General features: G+C 52.2%; 1 protein-coding gene across 2 annotated transcripts; it reads right to left on the bottom strand.

Annotated features, from left to right (window-relative positions):
* Positions 1–7278: 7278 nt before the first annotated feature.
* On the bottom strand, positions 7279–21786 carry NCSTN (nicastrin). Of its 2 annotated transcripts, none has more exons than XM_063176299.1 (17): positions 21641–21786; positions 20676–20780; positions 19595–19718; positions 18679–18797; positions 17803–17948; positions 17421–17574; positions 16313–16422; positions 15344–15496; positions 14453–14557; positions 14245–14322; positions 13416–13585; positions 12266–12368; positions 11398–11538; positions 11007–11094; positions 10373–10524; positions 9120–9332; positions 7279–8202 (listed from the first exon to the last, which is right to left on the bottom strand). In XM_063176299.1, the coding sequence occupies exons 1-17, from the start codon at positions 21780–21782 to the stop codon at positions 8080–8082; spliced, it is 2226 nt and encodes a 741-aa protein (XP_063032369.1). In that variant the 5' UTR covers positions 21783–21786; the 3' UTR covers positions 7279–8079. The 2 variants fall into 2 exon arrangements, with proteins under 2 accessions (XP_063032369.1, XP_063032370.1); XM_063176300.1 differs by having other exon boundaries at positions 11398–11493.
* Between the last annotated feature and the right edge of the window lie 15 nt (positions 21787–21801).

The raw sequence follows: 21801 nt of genomic DNA, 5'->3' as shown, positions 1-21801 counted from the left end.
CGTGGTCAGAGGGACAGGGGACGGTGACAAAGTGACCCTGGGACAGCTCTGAACTGATCCTGGGGACTTGGGGACAGATCCAAAGGGATCCCGGGCTTTGGGGACAATTCCAAAGGGATCCCGGAGACAGTTCTGAACTGATCCCCGGGTTTGGGGACAATCCCAAAACGATCCTGGGGATTTGGGGACAGCCTTAATGGGATCCTGGGGACAATTCCTAAGGGATCCTGGGGATTTGGGGACAGCCTTAATGGGATCCTGGGGACAATTCCAAAGGGACCCCAGGGACAGCTCTGAACTGATCCTGGGGACTTGGGGACAGCCCCAAAGGGATCCCAGGGTTTGGGGACAATTGCAAAGGGATCTCAGAGACAGCCCCAAAGGGATCCCGAGGACAGCTCAAAGGGATCCCCAGGACAATCCCAAAGGGATCCCAGGGACAGCTCTGAACTGATCCCAGGGTTTGGGGACAATCCCAAAGAGATCCTGGGCACTTGGGGACAGTCCTGAACTGATCCTGGGAACAATTCCAAGAAGATTCCAGGGACAATCCCAGAGGGATCCTGGAGACAATCCCAAAGGGATCCTGGGAACGGCAGCCAAGGGATCCCGGGGACTTGGGGACAATTCCAAACCGATCCTGAGAACTTCAGGACAGCTCTGAACTGATCCCGGGGACTTGGGGACAGCCCCAGAGGGATCCTGAGGATTTGGGGACAATTCCAAGCTGATCCCGCGGATCTGGGGACACCTCCAAGTGTTTTGGTGTCACCTCCGAGCTGGTTCCAGCGTTGTGGGGACGCGTCAGGAGAAGCTGGTCCGGATGTCTTGGGGTGACCTCGGAGCTGCTCCCGGTGTTTTGGGGTCACCTCAGCAGGAGAAGTCCCCGGATTTGGGGTTCCCGTCCCCGGCTCCCAGCGAGGCCCGTGCGGATCCTCCTCCTCCTCCTCCCCATCACATTCCAGCCGGGAATTGGGGAGTTTCCCTCGGGAATTCCGCGGGCCGGCAGGACAAATGCGGAGGCATAGAAACGGGATCGAGCTTTTCCCGGGGGCTTTGGGGATTTTGGGGATTTTGGGGTCAGGATGTGGCTCCGGAGCCCTCAGGGGTCAGATCCCGACGGGTCTGGAAAAGAAGGATGGGGAATTTCAGCTCAGGGTGGGAAAGGAGCCGGGAGAGGCATCAAATGAAAGAATAAAATGAAATAGTAGTAATAGTAGTAGTAGTAGTAATAATAATAATAATAATAATAATAATAATAATAATAATAATAATAATAATAATAATAATAATAATAATAATGTTGTAAAACATGGTAAGATCAAATAATGAAATGAAAATGAAATGAAATGAGATTAATAAAATAAAATAAAATAAAATAAAATAAAATAAAATAAAATAAAATAAAATAAATAAAATATATTAAAAATAAAACAAAATATATGAAAAATAAGATAAAATAAAATAAAATAAGGTAAAATAAAATATAAACCAAAATATATTAGAAATAAAATAAAATAAAATAAAATAAAATAAAATAAAATAAAATAAAATAAAATAAAATAAAATAAAATAAAATAAAATAAAATAAAGATTTTCCACAGCTCTTCCCAGTCAAATCCCGTCTACTTCTGGGAAACAAACTCAGGGAATTCCAGCTCCCTGAAGGAAAAGGATCCACCGGGAAATTCGGGAAATTTGGGAAGCTAAAAAAGCTCCGGGAATTGGGGGAACTGGGGAGGTTCGGGGGGATTTGGGGGGTTCGGGGCCGGAGCGCGGCGGGGGCGGCAGGTGGCGGATGCGCGGCGGGGGCGGGGCGGGCTTTGTGTCGCAAATGGGCCCCGTCTGTCCCCAAAGCTGTCCCCCCTTCACTGTCCCCTCTGTCCGTCCCTCTGTCCGTCCCGTCTGTCCCCCCCTTGCTGTCCCCCTGTCCCTCCTGCCTGTCCCTCAGTCCCTCTGTCTCCCCGTCCCTCTGTCCCTCTGTCGCTCTGTCCGTCTGTCCCCTCTGTCCCCTCTGTCCGTCTGTCCCCGCGGGCTCCGTTCCCGGCAGATGGAGCGGCCGCAGCTGCTCCCGGGGATCCGCGGGGAATCCCGAGCGCCGCGCCCCGCCCCCCGCTCATCTTCCTCATCACCCTTATCCTCATCATCCTCATCCTCATCTTCCTCATCACCCTCATCCTCATCATCACCCTCATCCTCCTCCTCTTCTTCCTCATCATCATCATCTTCCTCATCATCCTCATCCTCTTCTTCCTCATCATCTTCATCATTCTCATCCTTATCTTCTTCATCCTCATCATCCTCCTCTTCTTCATCCTCATCATCCTCCTCACCATCATCCTTATCATCCTCTTCTTCCTCATTTTCATCACCCTCATCCTCCTCATTCTCATCCTCTTCTTCCTCATCATCCTCATCACCCTCATCCTCGTCGTCTTCTTCCTCGCCCTCATCATCCTCATCATTCTCATCCTCATTCTCATCATCCTCATCCTCTTCTTCCTCATCATCCTCATTCTCATCCTTATCTTCTCCGTCCTCATCTTCTGCATCTTTATCCTCATCCTCCTCCTCCTCATCTTTATCTTAACTTCATCCTCATCCTCATCTTCATCCCAATCCTCATTCCCATCCTCATCCTCCTCATCTTCATCCCCGCTGCCGCTCCTGGGAATCCGGGAATGCCGCGGGGAAAAAGGGGGAAAAACTTTGGAATGGGAAAAGCGGCCGGGAACGGATCCCAAATCCCAGCGGGACAGGGCAGGAACGGCCCCGATCCCGGTTTTTTTTTAAAGGCTGGAATGGTGGGAATTTACCCCAAAAAAACGGGGAATAAAATTCTCCCCAAAGCTCCCAAAATCGCTTTGGGAGAGGGGCGGGAATTTCCCCGCTGGCTCTCCCGAAGAAATTCCCGGGAATTTTGGATGTTTGGGATCACTCCCAGCTCGATTTGGGAAATTATTTGGGAATTCGGGGGTTCGGGTATTTGGGAATTGGGGAATTATTTGGGAATTTGGGGATTTGGGAATTTGGGGATTGGGGCATTCGGGGATTGGGGAATTTGGGAATTTGGGGCATTCGGGGATTGGGGAATCTGGGGATTTGGGAATTCGGGAATTTGGGGATTTGGCCCCTTGAGTTTCCCTGCGGATCTGGGATTCCCGGGAATTCGGGGTGGATCCCTGGATGGGAAGAAGGGGATTTTTTTTTGGGAAACCCAAGTTTCATTCCCGCATCCAAACCAATTCCCGGCCCGGGTTATCCCGGAGCTTTTCCTCAGCGTGCAATTCCTGCTCCCAGCGCCTCTTTCCCGAGGTTTTTTCGGGGAAAATCGCCCAATTCCCGAATCCAGGGATTCCTGGTCAGCCTCTACTTTTCCCAGCAAAACCCCGGGAATTTTCCCCACCTCCTCCCTCTCCCTTTTCCTTCCATTCCTGACGAAATTCCCAATTTTCCCTGGAAACCAAACGGATTCCAGGCGGGTTCTTTTCCTTTTCCCCGCTCCCAAACCCTCCCAGGAAAATCCCTCTTTCCAAAGGGATTTGGGACCCAAACCTGGCAGCGGGAGCGAGGCATTTCCCGGGAATTTGGGGCAGAATTCCCGGTTTTGGGCCATTCCCGATGCCTGGAAAAGCCGCCTTACCCCGAGTCCCGCACCATCCCCGGGCTCCGCGCGTTTCTCCTCCAGGAATTCCCAGGATTTCTGCTCATCCATTCATGGAGAAAAGAGGAAAAAACTTTCCCTGGATTCTCCCGAGGTCCCGCGGATGATCCGGGATGGGAATCCGGGATTGATCCCGAAATTCCCGGGGAAGCCGCTCCGGAGCCTCCGAGGAGGAAATTTCGCCGCTTCTCCCCCCAAAAATTCCCAATTTATCCACGCCGGGCCCGACCCCGGGAGCCTCATTGGCCTCTCCGGTTCCCCCCCCCCCCCTCCCTTTTCCCTCATAAATATGGAAAAGCGGGAATTCGGGATTCCATTGGCTGCGCGGGAAGCCCCGGGAGGGGCGCGCTGGATGCGGGCCGGGAAAAGGCGACAGCTGCTCCCGGGGCTGCTGCCCAGCGGGAATTCGGGAACAGCGGGAGAAGGGCCCGGAGCGGAACTCCCGGGGCCGAAAATTGGGGAAAGGGAGCTCGGAGAGGAATTCCCGGTCCTGAAAACTGGGGAAAGGGAGCCTGGAGATTGGGAAAAGGGAGCTTGGAGAGGAATTCCTGGTCCTGAAAATTGGGAAAAGGGAGCCTGGAGATTGGGAAAAGGGAGCCTGGAGCGGAATTCCCGGTCCTGAAAATAGGGAAAAGAGCCTGGAGCGGAATTGCCGGTCCTGAAAATGTTCCCGTCCCCGCTCTGTCCCCGCTGTCCCCTCTCTATCCCCACTCTGTCCCTGTCCCCGCTCTGTCCCCACTCTGTCCCCTCTCTATCCCCGCTATCCCGGTTCTGTCCCGGTTCTGTCCCCGCTGGCGCTGTTGGCGCTGCCGCCCTGGCTCTGTCCCGGCTCTGTCCCCTCTCTATCCCCGCTATCCCGGTTCTGTCCCCGCTATCCCGGTTCTGTCCCCGCTGTCCCCGCTGTCCCCGCTATCCCGGTTCTGTCCCCGCTGTCCCGGTTCTGTCCCCGCTGTCCCCGCCGGCGCTGTTGGCGCTGCCGCCCTGGCTCTGTCCCCGCTCTGTCCCCTCTCTATCCCCACTCTGTTCCTGTCCCCGCTCTGTCCCCGCTCTGTCCCCGCTCTGTTCCCGCTGTCCCGGTTCTGTCCCCGCTATCCCGGTTCTGTCCCCGCTGTCCCGGTTCTGTCCCCGCTGTCCCCGCTGTCCCGGTTCTGTCCCCGCTGTCCCCGCTGGCGCTGTTGGCGCTGCTGGCGCTGCTGGCCCTGGCTCTGTCCCCGGTATCCCGGTTCTGTCCCCGCTGTCCCGGTTCTGTCCCCGCTGTCCCCGCCGGCGCTGTTGGCGCTGCTGGCGCTGCTGGCGCTGGCTCTGTCCCCGGTATCCCGGTTCTGTCCCCGCTGTCCCCTCTCTATCCCCGCTATCCCGGTTCTGTCCCCGCTGTCCCGGTTCTGTCCCCGCTGTCCCCGCTGGCGCTGTTGGCGCTGCTGGCGCTGCTGGCGCTGCCGCCCTGGCTCTGTCCCCGCGCTGTCCCCGCTCTGTCGCCAGCTGAGCCCCGCGTGTCGCCGCCCGCGGCTCCGGGGCCGTTCCGGGAGCAGCTGCGAGCGCGGCGGGCACCGGGCCCGGGCGGGAGGGGCCGCGAGGGGACGGCGACGGCGACAGGGACCGGGACAGGGACGGGGACGGGAGAGGGGGACAGGACATGGGGACAGCGACAGGAGAGGGGGACAGGGATGGGAGAGGGGGACGGGAGAGAGGGAAAGGGACAGACATGGGACAGGAGAGAGGGACAGGGACGGCAGAGAGGGACAGGGACAGCGGCGGGAGAAGGGGACAAGGATTGGGATTGGAGATGGGGACAGGAAAGAGGGAAAGGGACAGGGACTGGAGATGGGGACAAGGACGGGGACAAGGGACAAGGACGAGAGATGGGGACAGTGACGGGGACAGGAGAGGGGGACAGGAGGAGGGATGGGAGATGGGGACAGCGACAAGACAGAGGGACAGGACATGAGTACAGCGACAGGAGATGGGGACAAGGACAGCCACGGGAGATGGGACAGGGAATGCAGCGCGGAAAGAGCCCGGAGCGGCTCCCGGCGCAGCCGCATCCCAAATCCCCATCCCTCACTCCTGAATCCCCTCCCCGCCACCCCGAGGGGATTTTTTGGGATCGTTCCCGGCGCCTCCCGCATCCATCACTCCCCAAATCCCGAATCCCAAATCCACATCCATCATCCCATATCCTACATCCTCAAATCCCAAGTCCCAAATCCACATCCATCATCCCATATCCTACATTCCCAAATCCCACACCCCAAATCCACATCCATCTACCCGAATCCATCACTCCGAATCCCAAATCCCGAATCCTAAATGCACATCCATCACCCCCAGTCCCACATTCCCATCCTGAATCCCAAATCCCACACCCCAAATCCACATCCATCACCCCCAGTCCCACATTCCCAATTCCCGAATCCCAAATCCCACACCCCAAATCCACATCCATCACCCCCAATCCCACATTCCCAATTCCCGAATCCCAAATCCCACACCCCAAATCCACATCCATCACCCCCAATCCCACATTCCCAATTCCCAAATCCACATCCATCACCCCCAGTCCCACATTCCCAATTCCCGAATCCCAAATCCACATCCATCACCCCCAGTCCCACATTCCCAATTCCCGAATCCCAAATCCACATCCATCACCCCCAGTCCCACATTCCCAATTCCCGAATCCCAAATCCACATCCATCACCCCCAGTCCCACGTTCCAGCCCCGGTTCCCGTCCCCTCCTCCCCGCGGGGATTCTTTGGGATCGTTCCCGGCGCGGCCGCAGCTGATCCCGGCGGCTCCGGGCGCGATTCCAGCCGGGAACGAGCCGGGAACGAGCGGAGCCGTCCCAGCGCTTCCCGCCGGGAATTCCGGGCGCTCCTCCCGCCCTGGATCCGCTGGAATGGGATCGGGGGCTCCGGGCTGATCCCAAAAGGGAACCGGGATCGGAGAAATTCCCGGGAATTCCCTTCGGGATGCTCCCGGCTCAGCTTTTCCCCCTTTTCCCTGCCGGGATTCCCGCCTGGAATTGCCGGGAATGGGGGATCCCAGCCAGGGATGTGCCCGGATCCCAAAAATCCCAAAAATCCCGCGGAGCTGGGAAGGGTCTGTGGAATTTTGGTCATTCCCAGTCCCGGGAATTCCTGGGATTTCGGTCATTCCCAGTCCTGAGATTTCCCAGGATTTTGGTCATTCCAATCCTGAGAATTCTCGGGATTTTGTTCATTCCCAGCCCCGAGAATTCCCGGAATTTTTGGTCATTCCCAGCCCTGAGAATTCCCGGAATTTTTGGTCATTCCCAGTCCTGTGAATTCCCGGGATTTTGGTCATTCCCAGTCCTGAGAATTTCCAGCTCAATATCCCAAATTTCCAGCCCATTGTCCCGAATTCCTGGCCCATTATCCCGAATTTCCAGCCCAATATCCCAAATTTCCAGCCCATTATCCCAAATTTTGGCTCTGTCCCTTCCTTCCCATTCTGTTATCCCAAAGCTTTTTTTTTCCCAACCTGCTCCTCCTTTTCCATGAATTATTTGGGATCCAAATCCCATCCCCTTTATCCAATCCCAAATTCCAAGGATTCCCAGCGTTTGATGGAAAAAAACCTGGAAATAAAAAAGTTTCCTTGGGAATTCCACGGATTTATTTATAATATTTACAAATCCCAGGGAAAAAAAAGGGAATTTTTCTATCGGGACATTCCCGGACCCTTTGGAATTCCTCACGATTCCCAAAAAGCTCCACCCTGGGAAACAGGATGGGTCCAATTGGGAGTTCTCGGAATATTTTGGGAATTTCTCACCGAGGGCATCGAATCCAAATGAGAATTTCCCACTCAGGGCATCGAATCCAATTGGGAATTTGGGGAATTTCCCACCCAGGACATCGATCCCACCTGGAATTTTGGGAATTTCCCGGGAACACCTCTGGCATTTCCAGCTCTGGGGGAATTCCCTGTCGAGGATTTTCTGGAAGTTTCCCCGGATTTTCCAGGAGGTTTTTCCCACATTTTTCAGGTGGTTTTCCCGGATTTTCCTGGAGGTTTTCCTGGATTTTCCTGGAGGTTTTCCCCAGATTTTCCAGGATGTTTTTCCTGAATTTTCCAGGAGATTTTCCTGAATTTCCCAGGAAGTTTTTCTGGGATTTTTCCAGGCGGTTTTCCGGGATTTTCCCAGGAGGTTTCCCTGGGATTTTCCCGGAAGCTTTTCCTGGATTTTTCCAGGCGGTCTTCTGGAATTTTCAAACAGGTCATCCCTGAACTTCCCAGGATGTTTTTCCTGAATTTTCCAGGTGGTTTTCTGGGATTTTCCAGGCAGTTTTTCTGGGATTTCCCAGGCAGTTTTCCTGAATTTTCCTGGCTGTTTTCCCAGAATTTTCCCAGGCAGTTTCCCCGGGTTTTCCAGGAGTTTTTTCCGGGATTTTCAGTACCCAGAGGAGCCGGGAGGGGCCGGGATCCCGAAGAGCAGCGAGGCCTTGGAGTTGATGAGGAAGGTGCCGAGCAGGGACAGGAGCAGCACCAGCACCCCCAGCGCCAGCGTCAGCAGCTGGAAAAACGGGAATTTGGGAAAATTGGGATACTTGGGATGTTTGGGATGTTTGGGATATTGGGAATCTGGGATATTGGGAATTTAGGGTATTCAGGATATTGGGAATTTGAGATAATGGGACATTAGGGACATTGGGAATTGAGATATTGCGGATTGGGAATTTTGGATATTGGGGATTTTGGAGATTTGGGATTAGGGATTTGGGTGATTTGGAATATTGGGGAATTCAGGGATTTGGGATATTGGGGATGCTGGGAATTGAGATACTGGAGATTTGGGAATTGAGGATTTGGGAATTTGGGATATTGGGCATTGGGGAATTGGGGATATTTGGGCTATTGGGGATTGGGAAGATTTGGAATTGAGGGTTGTGAATTGGGGATTTGGGAATTTGGGAATTGAGAATTTGGGATATTGGGAATTTGGGATATTTGGGAATTAGGGATTTTGGATACTGGGAATTTTGGATATTAGGGATTTGGGATATTCGGGATTTAGAAATTGGGCATTTGGGATATTGGGAATACTGGGAATTTAGGAGATTGGGGATTTGGGATACTGGGAATTGGGAATTTTGAATATTGAGGATTGGGACCTGGGGACATTGGGAATCTGAGAATTTGTGATATTTAGAATTTTAGATATTGGGGAATGGGGATATTGGGAATTCAGGAGATTGGCGATTTGAAAATTTGGTGATTTGGAATATTGAGCAAATTGGGAATTGGGGGTATTGGGGATTTGGGATATGGGGGATACTGGGAATTTGGGGATTTGGGATACTGGGGATATTGGTAATTTAGGAGATTGAGGATTTGGGAATTTGGGGGATTTGGGAATTGAGGACAGTGGGACACTGGGAATTTGGGGATGGGGATAAACCCCGTGTCCCCTCCCTGTCCCCCCCGTGTCACCTCCAGCTCCCTGCTGGCCACCAGGAAGATCCGGGCCCTGATGTCCTTCCAGCGGCTCTCGGTCCACGTGGAGAATTCCCGGGAATCCCAGCGGCGCAGCTCGAAGGCCGGGGACAGCGCCGGGGACAGACGGACACCGGAGCGGACGCAGCCGGGAATTCTGGATGTGGAATTGCCGTCCAGGGGGCCCTGCACCCACCAGTACTCGTACAGCTGGGAAAGTGGGAATGAAACGTGGAGAAATGGGAATTACACAGGGAAAAATGGGAATTACAGCTGGGAAAAATGGGAATTATACAGGGAAAAATGGTAATGACAGGGCTGGGGACAGACGGACACCGGAGCGGACACAGACGGGAATTCTGGATGTGGAATTGCCGTCCAGGGGGCCCTGCACCCACTAGTACTGGCACAGCTGGGAAAAGTGGGAAATATGGGAATTATACATCGAAAAATGGGAATTATACGGGGAAAAATGGGAAAGACAGCTGGGAAATGGGAATTGTACAGGGAAAATGGGAATTATACAGGGAGAAATGGGAAAGACAACTGGGAAATGGGAATTGTACAGGGAAAGTGAGAATTATACAGGGAGAAATGGGAAAGACAACTGGGAAATGGGAATTATACAGGGAAAGTGGGAATTATACAGGGAAAAATGGGAAAGACAACTGGGAAATGGGAATTATACAGGTAAAGTGAGAATTATACAGGGAGAAATGGGAAAGACAGCTGGGAAATGGGAATTGTACAGGGAAAGTGAGAATTATACAGGGAGAAATGGGAAAGACAGCTGGGAAATGGGAATTGTACAGGGAAAGTGGGAATTATACAGGGAAAAATGGGAAAGACAGCTGGGAAATTGGGAATCAGAGCCGGGAACGACACAAGGAAAGTGGGAATTACAGCTGGGAATGGCATAGGGTAAAAGGGGAATTACACAGGGAAAAATGGGAATGAGAGCTGGGAAAATGGGAATTACACACAGAAAAATGGGAATGGTAACTAGGAAAAAAGGGAGCTACACGTGGAAAACCCAAATCCAATCCCAATCCCCTTACCCCCAATCCCAAATTACCTCGGGCATGGTTCCGGGTGTTTTCCTGGGGTTCTGGCACCGCTCCCGTTATCCCAAATCCCCAATCCTCAATCCCAGGCTCACCTCGGGCTGTGTTCCGGGTGTTTTCCCGGGGTTCTGGCACCGCTCCCGTTATCCCAAATCCCCAATCCCGTTATCCCAAATCCCGGATTACCTCGGGCATGGTTCCGGGTGTTTTCCCGGGGTTCTGGCACTGCTCCCGGCTCAGGTTGGCGCTGATCCCGGTCAGGTTCCCCAGCACCGCCTGCAGCAGCTGCGTCGTGTTGGTGGGGCTGGACACGGCCACGTAGTGCTGGGGAAACGGGCCTGGGAAATGGGAATAACACGGGAAAAATGGGAAAAACGGAAACTGAAACAGGAATTACGGGATTGGGAACAGGGAAAATGGGAAAAACAGGATTTGGAACGGGGAAAACAGGATTGAGAATGGGAAAATGGGATTGGGAATGGGAAAAATGGGATTGGGAAGGGGAAAAACGGGATTTGGAATGGGAAAAATGGGAGAAAGGGAAAAACTGGATTGGGAATGGGGAAAACAGGACTGGGAATGGCAGAAATGGGGTTGGGAATGGGAGTTCCAGCTGGGGAATGGTAATTCTGGCCCTAGGGAATCACGACTGGAAAAACAGTGATTGGAGAGGGGGAAAATGGGAATTGCAGCCAGGAAAAATGGGAATTACAGGCAGGAAAAGTGGGGATCCCAGCTCATGGGGATCCCAGCAGGAGAAGGAGGAATTCCAGCCGGGAATCCCATCAGGAAAAGCGGGAACGGGGATCTCTCTGCTCACCCAGGATTCCCTTCTGGTCGGGTTTGATCAGGGACTGGAACCAGGAGTTGTTGGAGTTGAGCAGGAACCCAAAGAGCAGCCGAGCGACCTGGGTGGGGGGAAAAACCCCGCAGTTCCATCAGGGAAAAGGGGCCAGAAAAATGGGGAATTCCAGGAAAATAGGGGAAATGAGGAATTCCAGGAAAATTGGGGATTCTGATTCCAGGGATCCCAGGAAAATTGGGAATTCCAGGCCAACTGTGGATTCCCACCGCAGCATTCCCAGCAGGAACTTCCATCATTCATTCCCCTCATTCCCACCATTAATTCCCACCTTACATTCCTATCATTCGTTCCCACCATTCCCACCATTCCCGTCAGGAATTCCCACCATTCCCATCACAATTCCTACCGTTTTCTCATCCGCCTGGATTTTCTCGGTTCCGTTTTGTCCCCCGGCCAGCGAGAACAGAGCCCGGGCCACCAGCGTGCCCACCCTGGCCAGGGCCTGGAGAACGGGACAAACACGGGAATTACGGGAATTCCAGGAATTCTGAGAGAACGTCCGGACCTCGTCCCAACGCTCCCGGGTCCTTCCTGCCCTCATTCCCAGCTTTTCCCTCCTCTCCCCATTCCCAAATCCCTCAGGATTTATTCCCAACCCTTTCCCAAGGTTTTCTCTCTCTCCCCGTTCCCAAATCCCTCCAAGCTCCTTCCCAACTTTCCCCCTGCTCCAATTCCCATTCCTGCCCGGATCCTGAATCACAGGAATTCCCTGGATCCCAAATCTCAAGAATCCCTTGGATCCCAAACTTCAGATCCCCAATTCCAGGAATCCCCATCATCCCAAATCTCAGGAATTCCCTGGATCCCAAACCCCAGGAATCCTCTGGATCCCAAGTCCCAGCTCCCAAATCCCAGGAATTCCTTGGATCCGAAATCCCAGATCTCAAATCCCAGGAACCCCCCCGGGATCCCAAATCCCAGGAATCCCCCAAATCCCAAAAGCTGGATCCCAAACCCCAGGAATGCCTTGGATCCCAAACCTCAAGAATCCCCTGGATCCCAAGTCCCGGATCCCAAATCCCAAGAATTCCTCAGATCTCGAGTCCCGGATCCTGAATCTGAAACCCGAGGAATGCCCTGGCTCCCAAATACCAGATCCCAGATCCCAAATCCCAGGAATCCCCTGGGTCCCGAACCCCAGGAGTCCCAGATCCCAAATCCCAGGAACACCCCAGATCTCAGGAATCCCGGGAATTTTGGGAATTCGGCGGGACCTTGGCGGTGTCGGTGACGTGCTCCAGCTGCTCCTCGGGGCTCATTCCCTCGGGATAACGCAGCCCGATGTTCTCGGCCGTGTCGTAGATGCTCTGGAAGTACCTGGGAACAAAACACGGGAAAACCTGGGAACAAAATCTGGGAACAAAACCCAGGAAAAATCCGGGAATAATCCTGGAAAAACCCAGAAAAAATCCGCGAAAAATCTGGGAACAAAATCCAGGAGAAATTTGGGAAAAATCCGGGAAAAATCCAGGAAAAATCCAGGAAAAATACAGGAAAGATCTCGGAAAAATCTGGGAACAAAGCCCAGAAAAAATGCGGGATTCCCAAATTCCCACTGCAGATCCCAAAATTCCTTCGGAAAACCCAGACCGGGGTCACGGGGGGTGATCCCAAAAAAACCCTGGAAGGGGAGAGGAATCAGCGGGGCGAGAATTCCATGGAAAATTCCGGGAGCAGCCTCCGGAAGCGCAGCTGCGGCTCCGGCGCCGCCGGGCTCGGGGCCAGGAACGCTCTCCCGAAAAAAGCCGGAATTTCCTCTCGCCTGTCCGAGCAATTCCCTGCCGCCCTTCCGAGCATTCCCGGGAAGGGAAGCTCCCACGGGAAGGGACGGATCCCGCCGGAATGGCTGGAATTGCCGGGTTTCTGGGATGGAATTCCCACGGGAAGGGACGGATCCCGCTGGAAATCCCGGATTTGAGGGATGGGATTCCTGCGGGATCCTGCCGGAATGGCCGGAATTCCTGGATTTGTACCTGTTCCTGAATTCCTGGATTTTACGTGCTCTGGAATTCCTGGATTTTTTTGCCTGTTCTGGAATTCCCAGGATTCCCAGATTTACCTGTCCCAGAATTCCTGGAATTTCCAGTTTTACCTGCCCTGCAATTCTCAGATTTACTTGCACCAGAATTCCCAGATTCACCTGTCCCACAACTCCGGGCATTCGCAGATTTACCTGTCCTGGAATTCCCGGTTTTACCTGTCCCAGAATTCCTGTCGTTCCCAGATTTACCTGTCCCAGAATTCCTGGAATTCCCGGTTTTACCCGTCCTGGAATTCCCGTCGTTCCCAGATTTACCTGTCCCGGAATTCCTGGAATTCCCGGGTTTTACCCGTCCCAGCATTTCCGGAATTCCCGTGTTTTACCTGTTCCGGAATCCCGCCCGGTGGTCGCTCAGCACCACCCCCGGGATGCTCCGGGACCTCAGGAACCTCTGGAATGACGAGGGCGGGAGGGGCTGGGACACGTCCGGCTCCTGCACGGAAACCCCGGAGCTGGAACTGGAGTTCCGGAGCGCAGACAGGAGCCACTCGACCTGGGAAAACAATGGGAATTCCCATTGGGAATGATGGGAATGATGGGAATGACAACAGGAATAATAACAGGAATAACAACAGGAATAACGGGAATGATGGGAATGATGAGAGGCTCTGGGATGTGGGGAAACCCCGGAGCCGGAACTGGAGTTCTGGAGCGTGGACAGGAGATCCCGGACCTGGGAAAACAGCGGGAATTCCTGTTGGGAATGACGGGAATGATGGGAATGACAACGGGAATAATGGGAATCCTGAGGGGCTCTGGGATGTGGGGAAACCCCGGAGCTGGAGCTGCTGCTCTGGAGCTTGGAAAGGAAATCCTGGACCTGGAAAAACAATGGGAATAATGCTGGGAATAACAATGGGAATGACAAGAACAACGAGGATCCTGAGGGGCTGTGGGATGTGGGGAAACCCCGGAGCCGGAACCGCAGCTCTGGAGCTTGGAAAGGAGATCCCAGACCTGGAAAAACACCGGGAATAACAATGGGAATGACAGGGGGCTTTGGGATGTGGGGAAACTCCAGAACCAGAATTGGAGTTCTGGAGCTTGTAAAGGAGCTCCCGGACCTGGGAAAACACCGGGAATTCCTCTTGGGAATGCTGGGAATAACAGCATTCCCAGGATTGGGAACATTCCCAGGGATGCCGGGCTCACCTGCTGATCCACGGATTGGTTCTGGCGGGAGACGGGATCCGTGTGCATCCAGAGCTCGGAATTGTTCATCAGAGACACCTGGAAAACAGCCAGGGGGGAAATCCGGGAAAAATCAGAATTGGGATGGGAAATTCAGGGAAAACTCGGGAAATTCCAGGGAAATCAGGGAATTCCCAGGACAGGATCCCTGGAATGTTTTCCCTCGGACCTGTCCCAGCTCCAGGAAGGCGCCGATGTTCTCCAGGCGCAGCGGGAACTTCTCCTGCTCCATGTCAAACACCAGGCGCGAGCTGCCGATGTAATCAAAGCTCTCCTGGGAAAGGGAACGGAATGACGGGAGTGGGAAATGGGAATGGGGAAAATGGGAAAATGGGGAAAAGGGGAATGGGGAAATGGGAATGGGAATGGGAAAGGGGAAATGGGGAATGGGAGAGGGGAATTGGAAATGGGAATGGGGAAAAGGGGAATGGGGAAATGGGAATGGGAAAGGGGAAAGGAAAAGGAAAAGCAAAATGGGAAAGGGAAAGAAAAAGAGGGAAAAGGAAAGGGGAAAGGGGAGAAGGGAATGGGAAAAGGGAAAGGGGAAATAAGAATGGGGAAAGGGAAATGGGAAGGGGAAATGAAATGGGGAAAGGGGAATGGGAAAAAGGAAAGGGGAATGGGAAAAAGGAAATGGGAAAGGGAAAAAGGGGAATGGAAAAGGGAGAAAAGAAAGGGGAAAGGGGAAAACGGGAACAGGGGAATGGGAAAAAGGGAAAAGGGGAATGGGAAAGGGGGGAAATGGAAAGGGGGAAAGGGGGAAAGCGGAAAGGAAAAGGGGAAAACAAGAAAAAGAAAAAGGGGAAAGGGGAAATAAAAAAGGGAAAATGGAAATGGAAAAGAGAAAAGGGAAAGGAAAAACCAAGGAATGAAAGAGAAAGAAATGGAAAAGAAAGAGAACGGAGAAAAGGGGAAAAAACAAAATCAGAGCCAGTCCCACCCAAAACCCCAGGAAAAACCCGTTCCCAAGGGCTGGGACTGATCCCAAAGATCCAGAGCTGGATCCTGGGATTGATCCCAAGGATCCTGGGCTGGATTCCCCCGGGATTCCGTGTCTCACCCCCTGGAAGAAGACGAAGAGCACGTTCCTGGGCAGGCTCTGGGCGCCGGGGGCTCCGTGCAGGGCCTGCGCCGCCGCCAGCAGCGCCACGAAGGAGCCGACGGCGGCCTCGGCCCCCGGGGCTACGTTCCAGAAAAACGAGTGGCTGTCCACCTGGGAAATGGGGAAACAATGGGAAAAATAATGGGGATGTTCCAGAAAAACGAGTGGCTGTCCACCTGGGAAATGGGGAAAACAATGGGAAAAATAATGGGGATGTTCCAGAAAAACGAGCGGCTGTCCACCTGTAAAAATGGAGAAAATAATGGGAAAGATAATGGGAATGTTCCAGAAAAACGAGTGGCTGTCCACCTGTAAAAATGGAGAAAATAATGGGAAAGATAATGGGAATGTTCAAGAACAACAAGTGGCTGTCCACATGGGAAAAAGAGGGAATGGGACAGGGAACATCCTTGAAATGCAATACAATGGGATTTTCATTGGGATTTTTCCAGGGATTTCTCCATGATTTCCCCGTGATTCTCCCAGAGATGTTCCCAGGATTTCCCCAGAAATTTCCCCAGAATTTCCCCATAATTTTCCCCAGGATTTCCCCATGATTTCCCCCACAATTTTCCCAGAAATGCTCCCAGATTCTTCCCATGATTTTTCCAGGAATCTCACCATGATTTCCCCAGGATCTTTCCAGGAATTTCCCCAAGCTTCTTCCCATAATTTCCCTACGATTTCCCCGTGACGTTCCCAAAGATGTTCCCAGGATTTTCCCCACAATTTCCCCACAACTTCCCCAGGATTTTCCCAGATTTTTCCCGTGATTTCCCCACGATTTTTCCCAGGATTTTTCCCATAATTCTCCCAGGATTTTCCCACAATTTCCCCATGATTCCCCCACAATTTTCCCAGGGATTTCCCCCAGCATTTCCCCACAATTTTCCCCAGAATTTCCCCAGGAATTCCAGGTCCGCTCACCCTGGTGGCCGCCAGCACCACGCGCTGCTGGGGCTGCAGCCGCCCCGAGGCGTTGATGGGCTGCAGGGAGCTCCAGACATTGAAATCCAGCAGCGGGTCACACACGATCTCTGGGAACGGGAAAACACGGAAAACATTCCGGGGGTTGGGAAAAACCCAGGGAAAAACCAGGAAATTCTGACAAAAACGGGATTTCTGTGGGAGCTTTTATGGAGGAAATGAAAGGGATTGGTGGGGTTTGGGGAGCTCCAGATTTCCAGGATTTCCACAGGATTTACCCAGGGTTCTCCCAGGATTTTCCTGGAATTTTCCTGAGATTTCCCAAGGATTTCCTCAGCATTGTCCTGGGATTTCCTAGGATTGGATCCCAGCATGTTCTTGTGATTTCCCAGGATTTCCCCAGGTTTTCACTGGGATTTTCCCAGGATTTCCCTGTGACTTCTGCAGGATTTTCCCCAAGATTTATCCAGTATTTCCCCATGATTTCCCTGTTTTTCCCAGATTCCCCAGGAATTCCCTGTGGTTTCCCTGCGACTTCCCCAGGATTTCCCCAAGATTTCCTCAGGGTTTCCCCCAGAATTTCCCTGTGATTCCTCCAGGATTTCCACATTATCTCCTCAGGGCTTCTCCCAGATTCCCCAAAATTTCCTTGTGGTTTTCCCAGAATTTCTCTGTGATTTCTCCAGGATTTCCTCAGGGTTTCCCCAGGATTTCCCTGTGAATTTTCCCAGGATTTCCCTCTGTTTTTCCCAGGATTTCCACATGATTTCCCTGTGAATTTCCCCAGGATTTCCCCACGTTTTTCTCAAATTGCCCCAGGATTTGGGCTGCTGACCTGGGTTGATGCTGAAGGCGCTCTGCAGCCCCATTGCAGCCCCAATGCAGCCCCAGCAATGCATGACTCACCCGGGTTGATGCTGAGGGCGCTCTGCAGCCCCATTGCAGCCCCAGCAATGCATGACTCACCCGGGTTGATGCTGAGGGCGCTCTGCAGCCCCATTGCAGCCCCAGTGCAGCCCCAGCAATGCATGACTCACCCGGGTTGATGCTGAGGGCGCTCTGCAGCCCCATTGCAGCCCCAGTGCAGCCCCAGCAATGCGTGACTCACCCGGGTTGATGCTGAAGGCGCTCTGCAGCGAGCTGCGGCGCATGCAGGTGACGGTGCTGGCTGCAGCGTGCATGTGGGACTGCAGCTGCATGGCGCACAGCGGGAACTGCGGCGCTGAGCCCCCGGGGCCCGGCACGTTGTGGGCCTGGTAACACTGGCAACAAACGCAGCGTGTTACTCCTTGTTTTTATAGATTTAAAACATTTTTTGGCTTTTTTTTCTGGCTTTTTAATGGATTCCTAATGGAATTTTTAAGATTTTGCAACGGATTCCTATCATTTTTTAAATTAAATTTTAACGGATTTTACTGCGCTTAAATGAATTTCAAAGAACTTTTAACGGGTTTTTAATGGGATTTTTCCCCACCTCACGTTTCTCTCACCTCTTTGATGAGCTGGGTCTCATTGGCGTCCTGCAGCAGGAAAATGGGGAAGGGAAAATCCTCATAGGAGACCCCGGAGCCACCCGGGTTCCACTGGGAGCCGTTGCAGTGAGCAAACTGAGGGCCGTAGGTATCTGAATATACCCCTAAAAATGAGGGAAAAAGGGTAAAAAAAGGGTAAAAATTGGCCAAGAACTGTGGGCTGTAGGTGTCTGGATACATCCCTAAAAAAATGGTGAAAAATGGGTAAAAATTGGGCAAGAAATGGGGAAAAAACAGAGCAAGAACTGCGGCCTGTACGTGTCTGAGTAAACACTTGAAAAATGGGGGAAAAATGGGAAAAAATGGGTAAAAACTGGGCAAAAACCTGGAGCCGTTGCAGTGAGCAAACTGGGGGCCGTAGGTGTCTGAATAAACACCTGAAAAATGGGGGAAAATGGTAAAGAAAAGGGTAAAAATTAGCCAGGAACTGCGGGCTGTAGGTATCTGAATACATCCCTAAAAAATGAGGGGGGAAAAGGGAAAAAATGGGAAAAAAACAGGCAAAGAACGGTGGCCCGTAGGTGTCTGAGTAAACCACCTGGGAAATGGGGGGAAAATGGGAAAAAAGGTGAAAAAGTCAAAAAGAACAGTGAAAAAATGGAATAAAATGGGGAAAAACAGGGGAAGAATGGGGAAGAAAATGGGAAAAAAGAGGGGAAAAATGGGGGGAAAACTCAAGAAAAAAATGGGACAAAAATGTGAAGAAACTCAGAAAATGGAGGAAAAAAATGGGAAAAAAAAGGGGAAAAATGGAGAAAAATATAAAGAAAATGGGAAAAACCAGGAGGGAAAAATGGGAAAAAGCAAAGGGCAAAAGTTGGGAATTTTGCTCACCAAATCCATCGTTGGGACATTTCAATCCTGGGGAAAATCCTTGGGAAGGGGCGGGAGAGGCAGCGGCCACGGCCAGGCCTGAAATCCGGGAGGATCCTTTCAGCTGCATCAAAACGTCCCTGGAAATGGGGAAAAGGGGCTGGAATTTGGGATTTATCCGTGAATAATTGAAATCTGGGGATAAATCAAGGAAATGAACGAAAAAATGAAATTTTCCTTCAATGTGAAAGTGAAAGCCAGGAAAAAATCAAGGGGAACTAAGGATAAATCCTGGGATTTTCATCTTGTGAGGGCACAAAATGGCGGAAAACCGACAAGGCTGGAAATTCCCCTGAGGTGGAGAAAAACCTTGCTGGAAATGGGAAAATGGGGCTGGAATTTGGGATCTATCCACGAATAATTCAAATCTGAGGATAAATCAAGGAAATGAAGAAAAATATCCCAGGAATTTTATCTTGTGACGGCCCAAAATGACGGAAAACCAACAAGGCCAAAAATCCTGGGATTTCCCTTCAGGTTCAACAAAACCTCCCTGAAAATGGGGAAAAAGGGGCTGGAATTTGGGATTTATACATAAGGAAATTGAAATTTGGAGGTAAAGCTAGGAAATCAGGGGAAAATCCCTTGGAAAAATCATGGAAGGGCCTAAAATGAGGGAAAAATCAACAGGGAGAAACTTCCAGCCACATCTTTCCTGCTTTGCCCAGAAAAAGGAGCCCAAATCCATCCCAAGGTTTATTTTCCCTGTTTTTATTTAAATCATAGATCAGAGCGTTGGATATGACAGTCCAATCCCACATAAAAAAAAAAGGCAGGAAAAGCAAAGTTTAGGAAGGAAAAAAATCCCTGAAACCCCAGGAACGCCCGGAGCACCTGGCAAAGGGGATTTGATCCCAAATTTTGGAGAAATTCCCACCTGGAGAAGAGGTTCCCGTCCAGCAGGACCATGTAGGGCGGGTGGGGACCCTTGGACAGGGCCCACTCCAGGTCCTGCTCCTGCTCCACCACGTGGATCACGCCCGTGTCCCCGCTCAGCGAGGCTGCCGGGGAAAAACGGGATCAGAGCCTCGGAATTCCCAAAATTCCCATGAAAAATCCACGGATTCCCACAGAACACCATGGCAGGGGGATGAGGGATTGAGGGGAAGAGGTGTGGGGTTGGAAATGTGGGATTTGTCCCCTCAGAATTCCCAAAATTCCCACAGAAATCCATGGATTGCCATGGAACACCATGGCAGGGGGATGAGGGGTATTAGGGAAGAGCTGTGGGGTGGAAATGTGGGATTTGTCCCCTCAGAAATCCCAAAATTCCCACAGAAATCCATGGATTGCCATGGAACACCATGGCAGGGGGATGAGGAGTATTAGGGAAGAGCTGTGGGGTGGAAATGTGGGATTTGTCCCCTCAGAATTCCCAAAATTCCCATGAAAAATGCATGGGTTTCCATGGAATAGCTGGGGAGAGGGGTGAGGGGGAGATGTGGGGTGGAAATGCGGGATTTGTCCCCTCAGAATTCCCAAAAATCTCTGGAAAAGATGGGCAGGGGGACGAGGGTTTTAGGGAAGAGCTGTGGGGCGGAAATGTGGGATTTGTCCCCTCAGAACTCCCTGGAAAAGCAGAAGAGGGAAATGAGGAATTTAGGAAAGAGCTGCGGGGTGGAAATGTGGGATTTGTCCCCTCAGAATTCCCAAATTCCCCCACAAAACCCATGGATTCCCATGGAATAGCAGGGGAGCGGGGTGAGGGAGAGGTGTGAGGTGGGAATGTGGGATTTTTACCCTCAGAATTCCCCAAATTCCCTGGAAAAGCAAGGCAGGGAGCCGACACTGCCAGCATCACTGGGAGGCTCCCTCAGACACCCCCAACGTTCCCAAATTCCCAGATTTCCCTGGAGTTCCCAAGAATTCCCACATCTCTCACACTGGCAGGGAGGCTCCCTCACACCCCCAGCGTTCCCAAATTCCCAGAAATTCCCAGATTTTCCAGGATTTCTCACACTGGCAGCCGATCTGGTGCGTGGCGTTGAGCAGGCGCACGCAGGGCGCTGTGTGGTTCAGGGGGATGTAAATCTTCCTGTGCACCGAGTTCCCCTGGCAGGAACCTGGAAAATGGGATAAAAAATGGGAAAAATGATGTAAATCTTCCTGTGCACGGAATTGCCATGGCAGGAACCTGGGAAACGGGATAAAAAATGGGAAAAATGGGAAAAATGATGTAAATCTTCCTGTGCACGGAGATACCCTGGCAGGAACCTGGAAAATGGGATAAAAAATGGGAAAAATGGGAAAAATGATGTAAATCTTCCTGTGCACGGAATTGCCATGGCAGGAACCTGGAAAATGGGATAAAAAATGGGATAAATGGGAAAAATGGGATAAAAACTGGGAAAAATGGGAAAAATGATGTAAATCTTCCTGTGCACCGAGTTCCCCTGGCAGGAACCTGGGAAACGGGATAAAAAATGGGATCAGAAACTGGGAAAAAAACGGGATCAAGGACTGGGAATGACTGGGATTAGGGACTAGGAAAAACAGGACCAGGGACTGGGAATGGCACGGGAAAAACAGGTCAAAAACCAGGGAATGACTGGGATCAGGGACTGGGAATGGGGCAGGGAATAATGGGATCAAAAGCCAGGAATGGCACCAGACAAATGGGATCAGGGACTGGGAAAAACTGGGATCAGAGACTGGGAACGGGCTGGGGAAAAACAGGGATCAGAACTTAGGAACAGGGCAGGGAAAACGGAATAGGGCAGGGAAAAATGGGATCAAAAGCCAGAAATGGCACGGGGAAAAATGGGATCAGGGACTGGGAATGGGCTGGAAAACATGGGATTAGAAACTGGGAATGGGGCAGGGAAACACCGGGATCAGCGAGGGACACAGGGACCCCAAAAAGGGAACTGGGGACCCCAAAAGCGCCCCCGGGCCGCCCCTCCCCGCTCCCCTGAGGCCTCACCCGCCGCCAGCGCGGCCACGAGCAGCGCTCGGAGCATGCCCATGGAATTCCGGGCCGTTCCCGTGGGATTCCGGGACATCCCGGGGGGATCCCGGCCCGGCCCCGCCGCCATCACCGCCCGCGGCACCTCCACTTCCGCCATCCGCTTCCGGCATCCGGCG

Source organism: Melospiza melodia, chromosome 25 (assembly GCF_035770615.1).
Source record: "Melospiza melodia melodia isolate bMelMel2 chromosome 25, bMelMel2.pri, whole genome shotgun sequence".
In the NCBI taxonomy this organism is placed as follows: domain Eukaryota; kingdom Metazoa; phylum Chordata; class Aves; order Passeriformes; family Passerellidae; genus Melospiza; species Melospiza melodia.
This window is presented reverse-complemented; position numbering and strand designations above follow the sequence as displayed.

What these genes read in the sequence shown, in the direction of transcription:
- NCSTN (XM_063176299.1), bottom strand. Translation starts at nt 21,782, where the DNA reads ATGGCGGAAGTGGAGGTGCCGCGGGCGGTGATGGCGGCGGGGCCGGGC. An exon ending in TCTTCGTCTTCTTCCAGGGG is followed by an intron (nt 14,558 to 15,343) that starts GTGAGACACGGA and finishes TCCCTTTCCCAG; the next exon opens with GAGAGCTTTGATTACATCGG. An exon ending in TGGCCAGCAGGGAGCTGGAG is followed by an intron (nt 8,203 to 9,119) that starts GTGACACGGGGG and finishes CCGTTTTTCCAG; the next exon opens with CTGCTGACGCTGGCGCTGGG.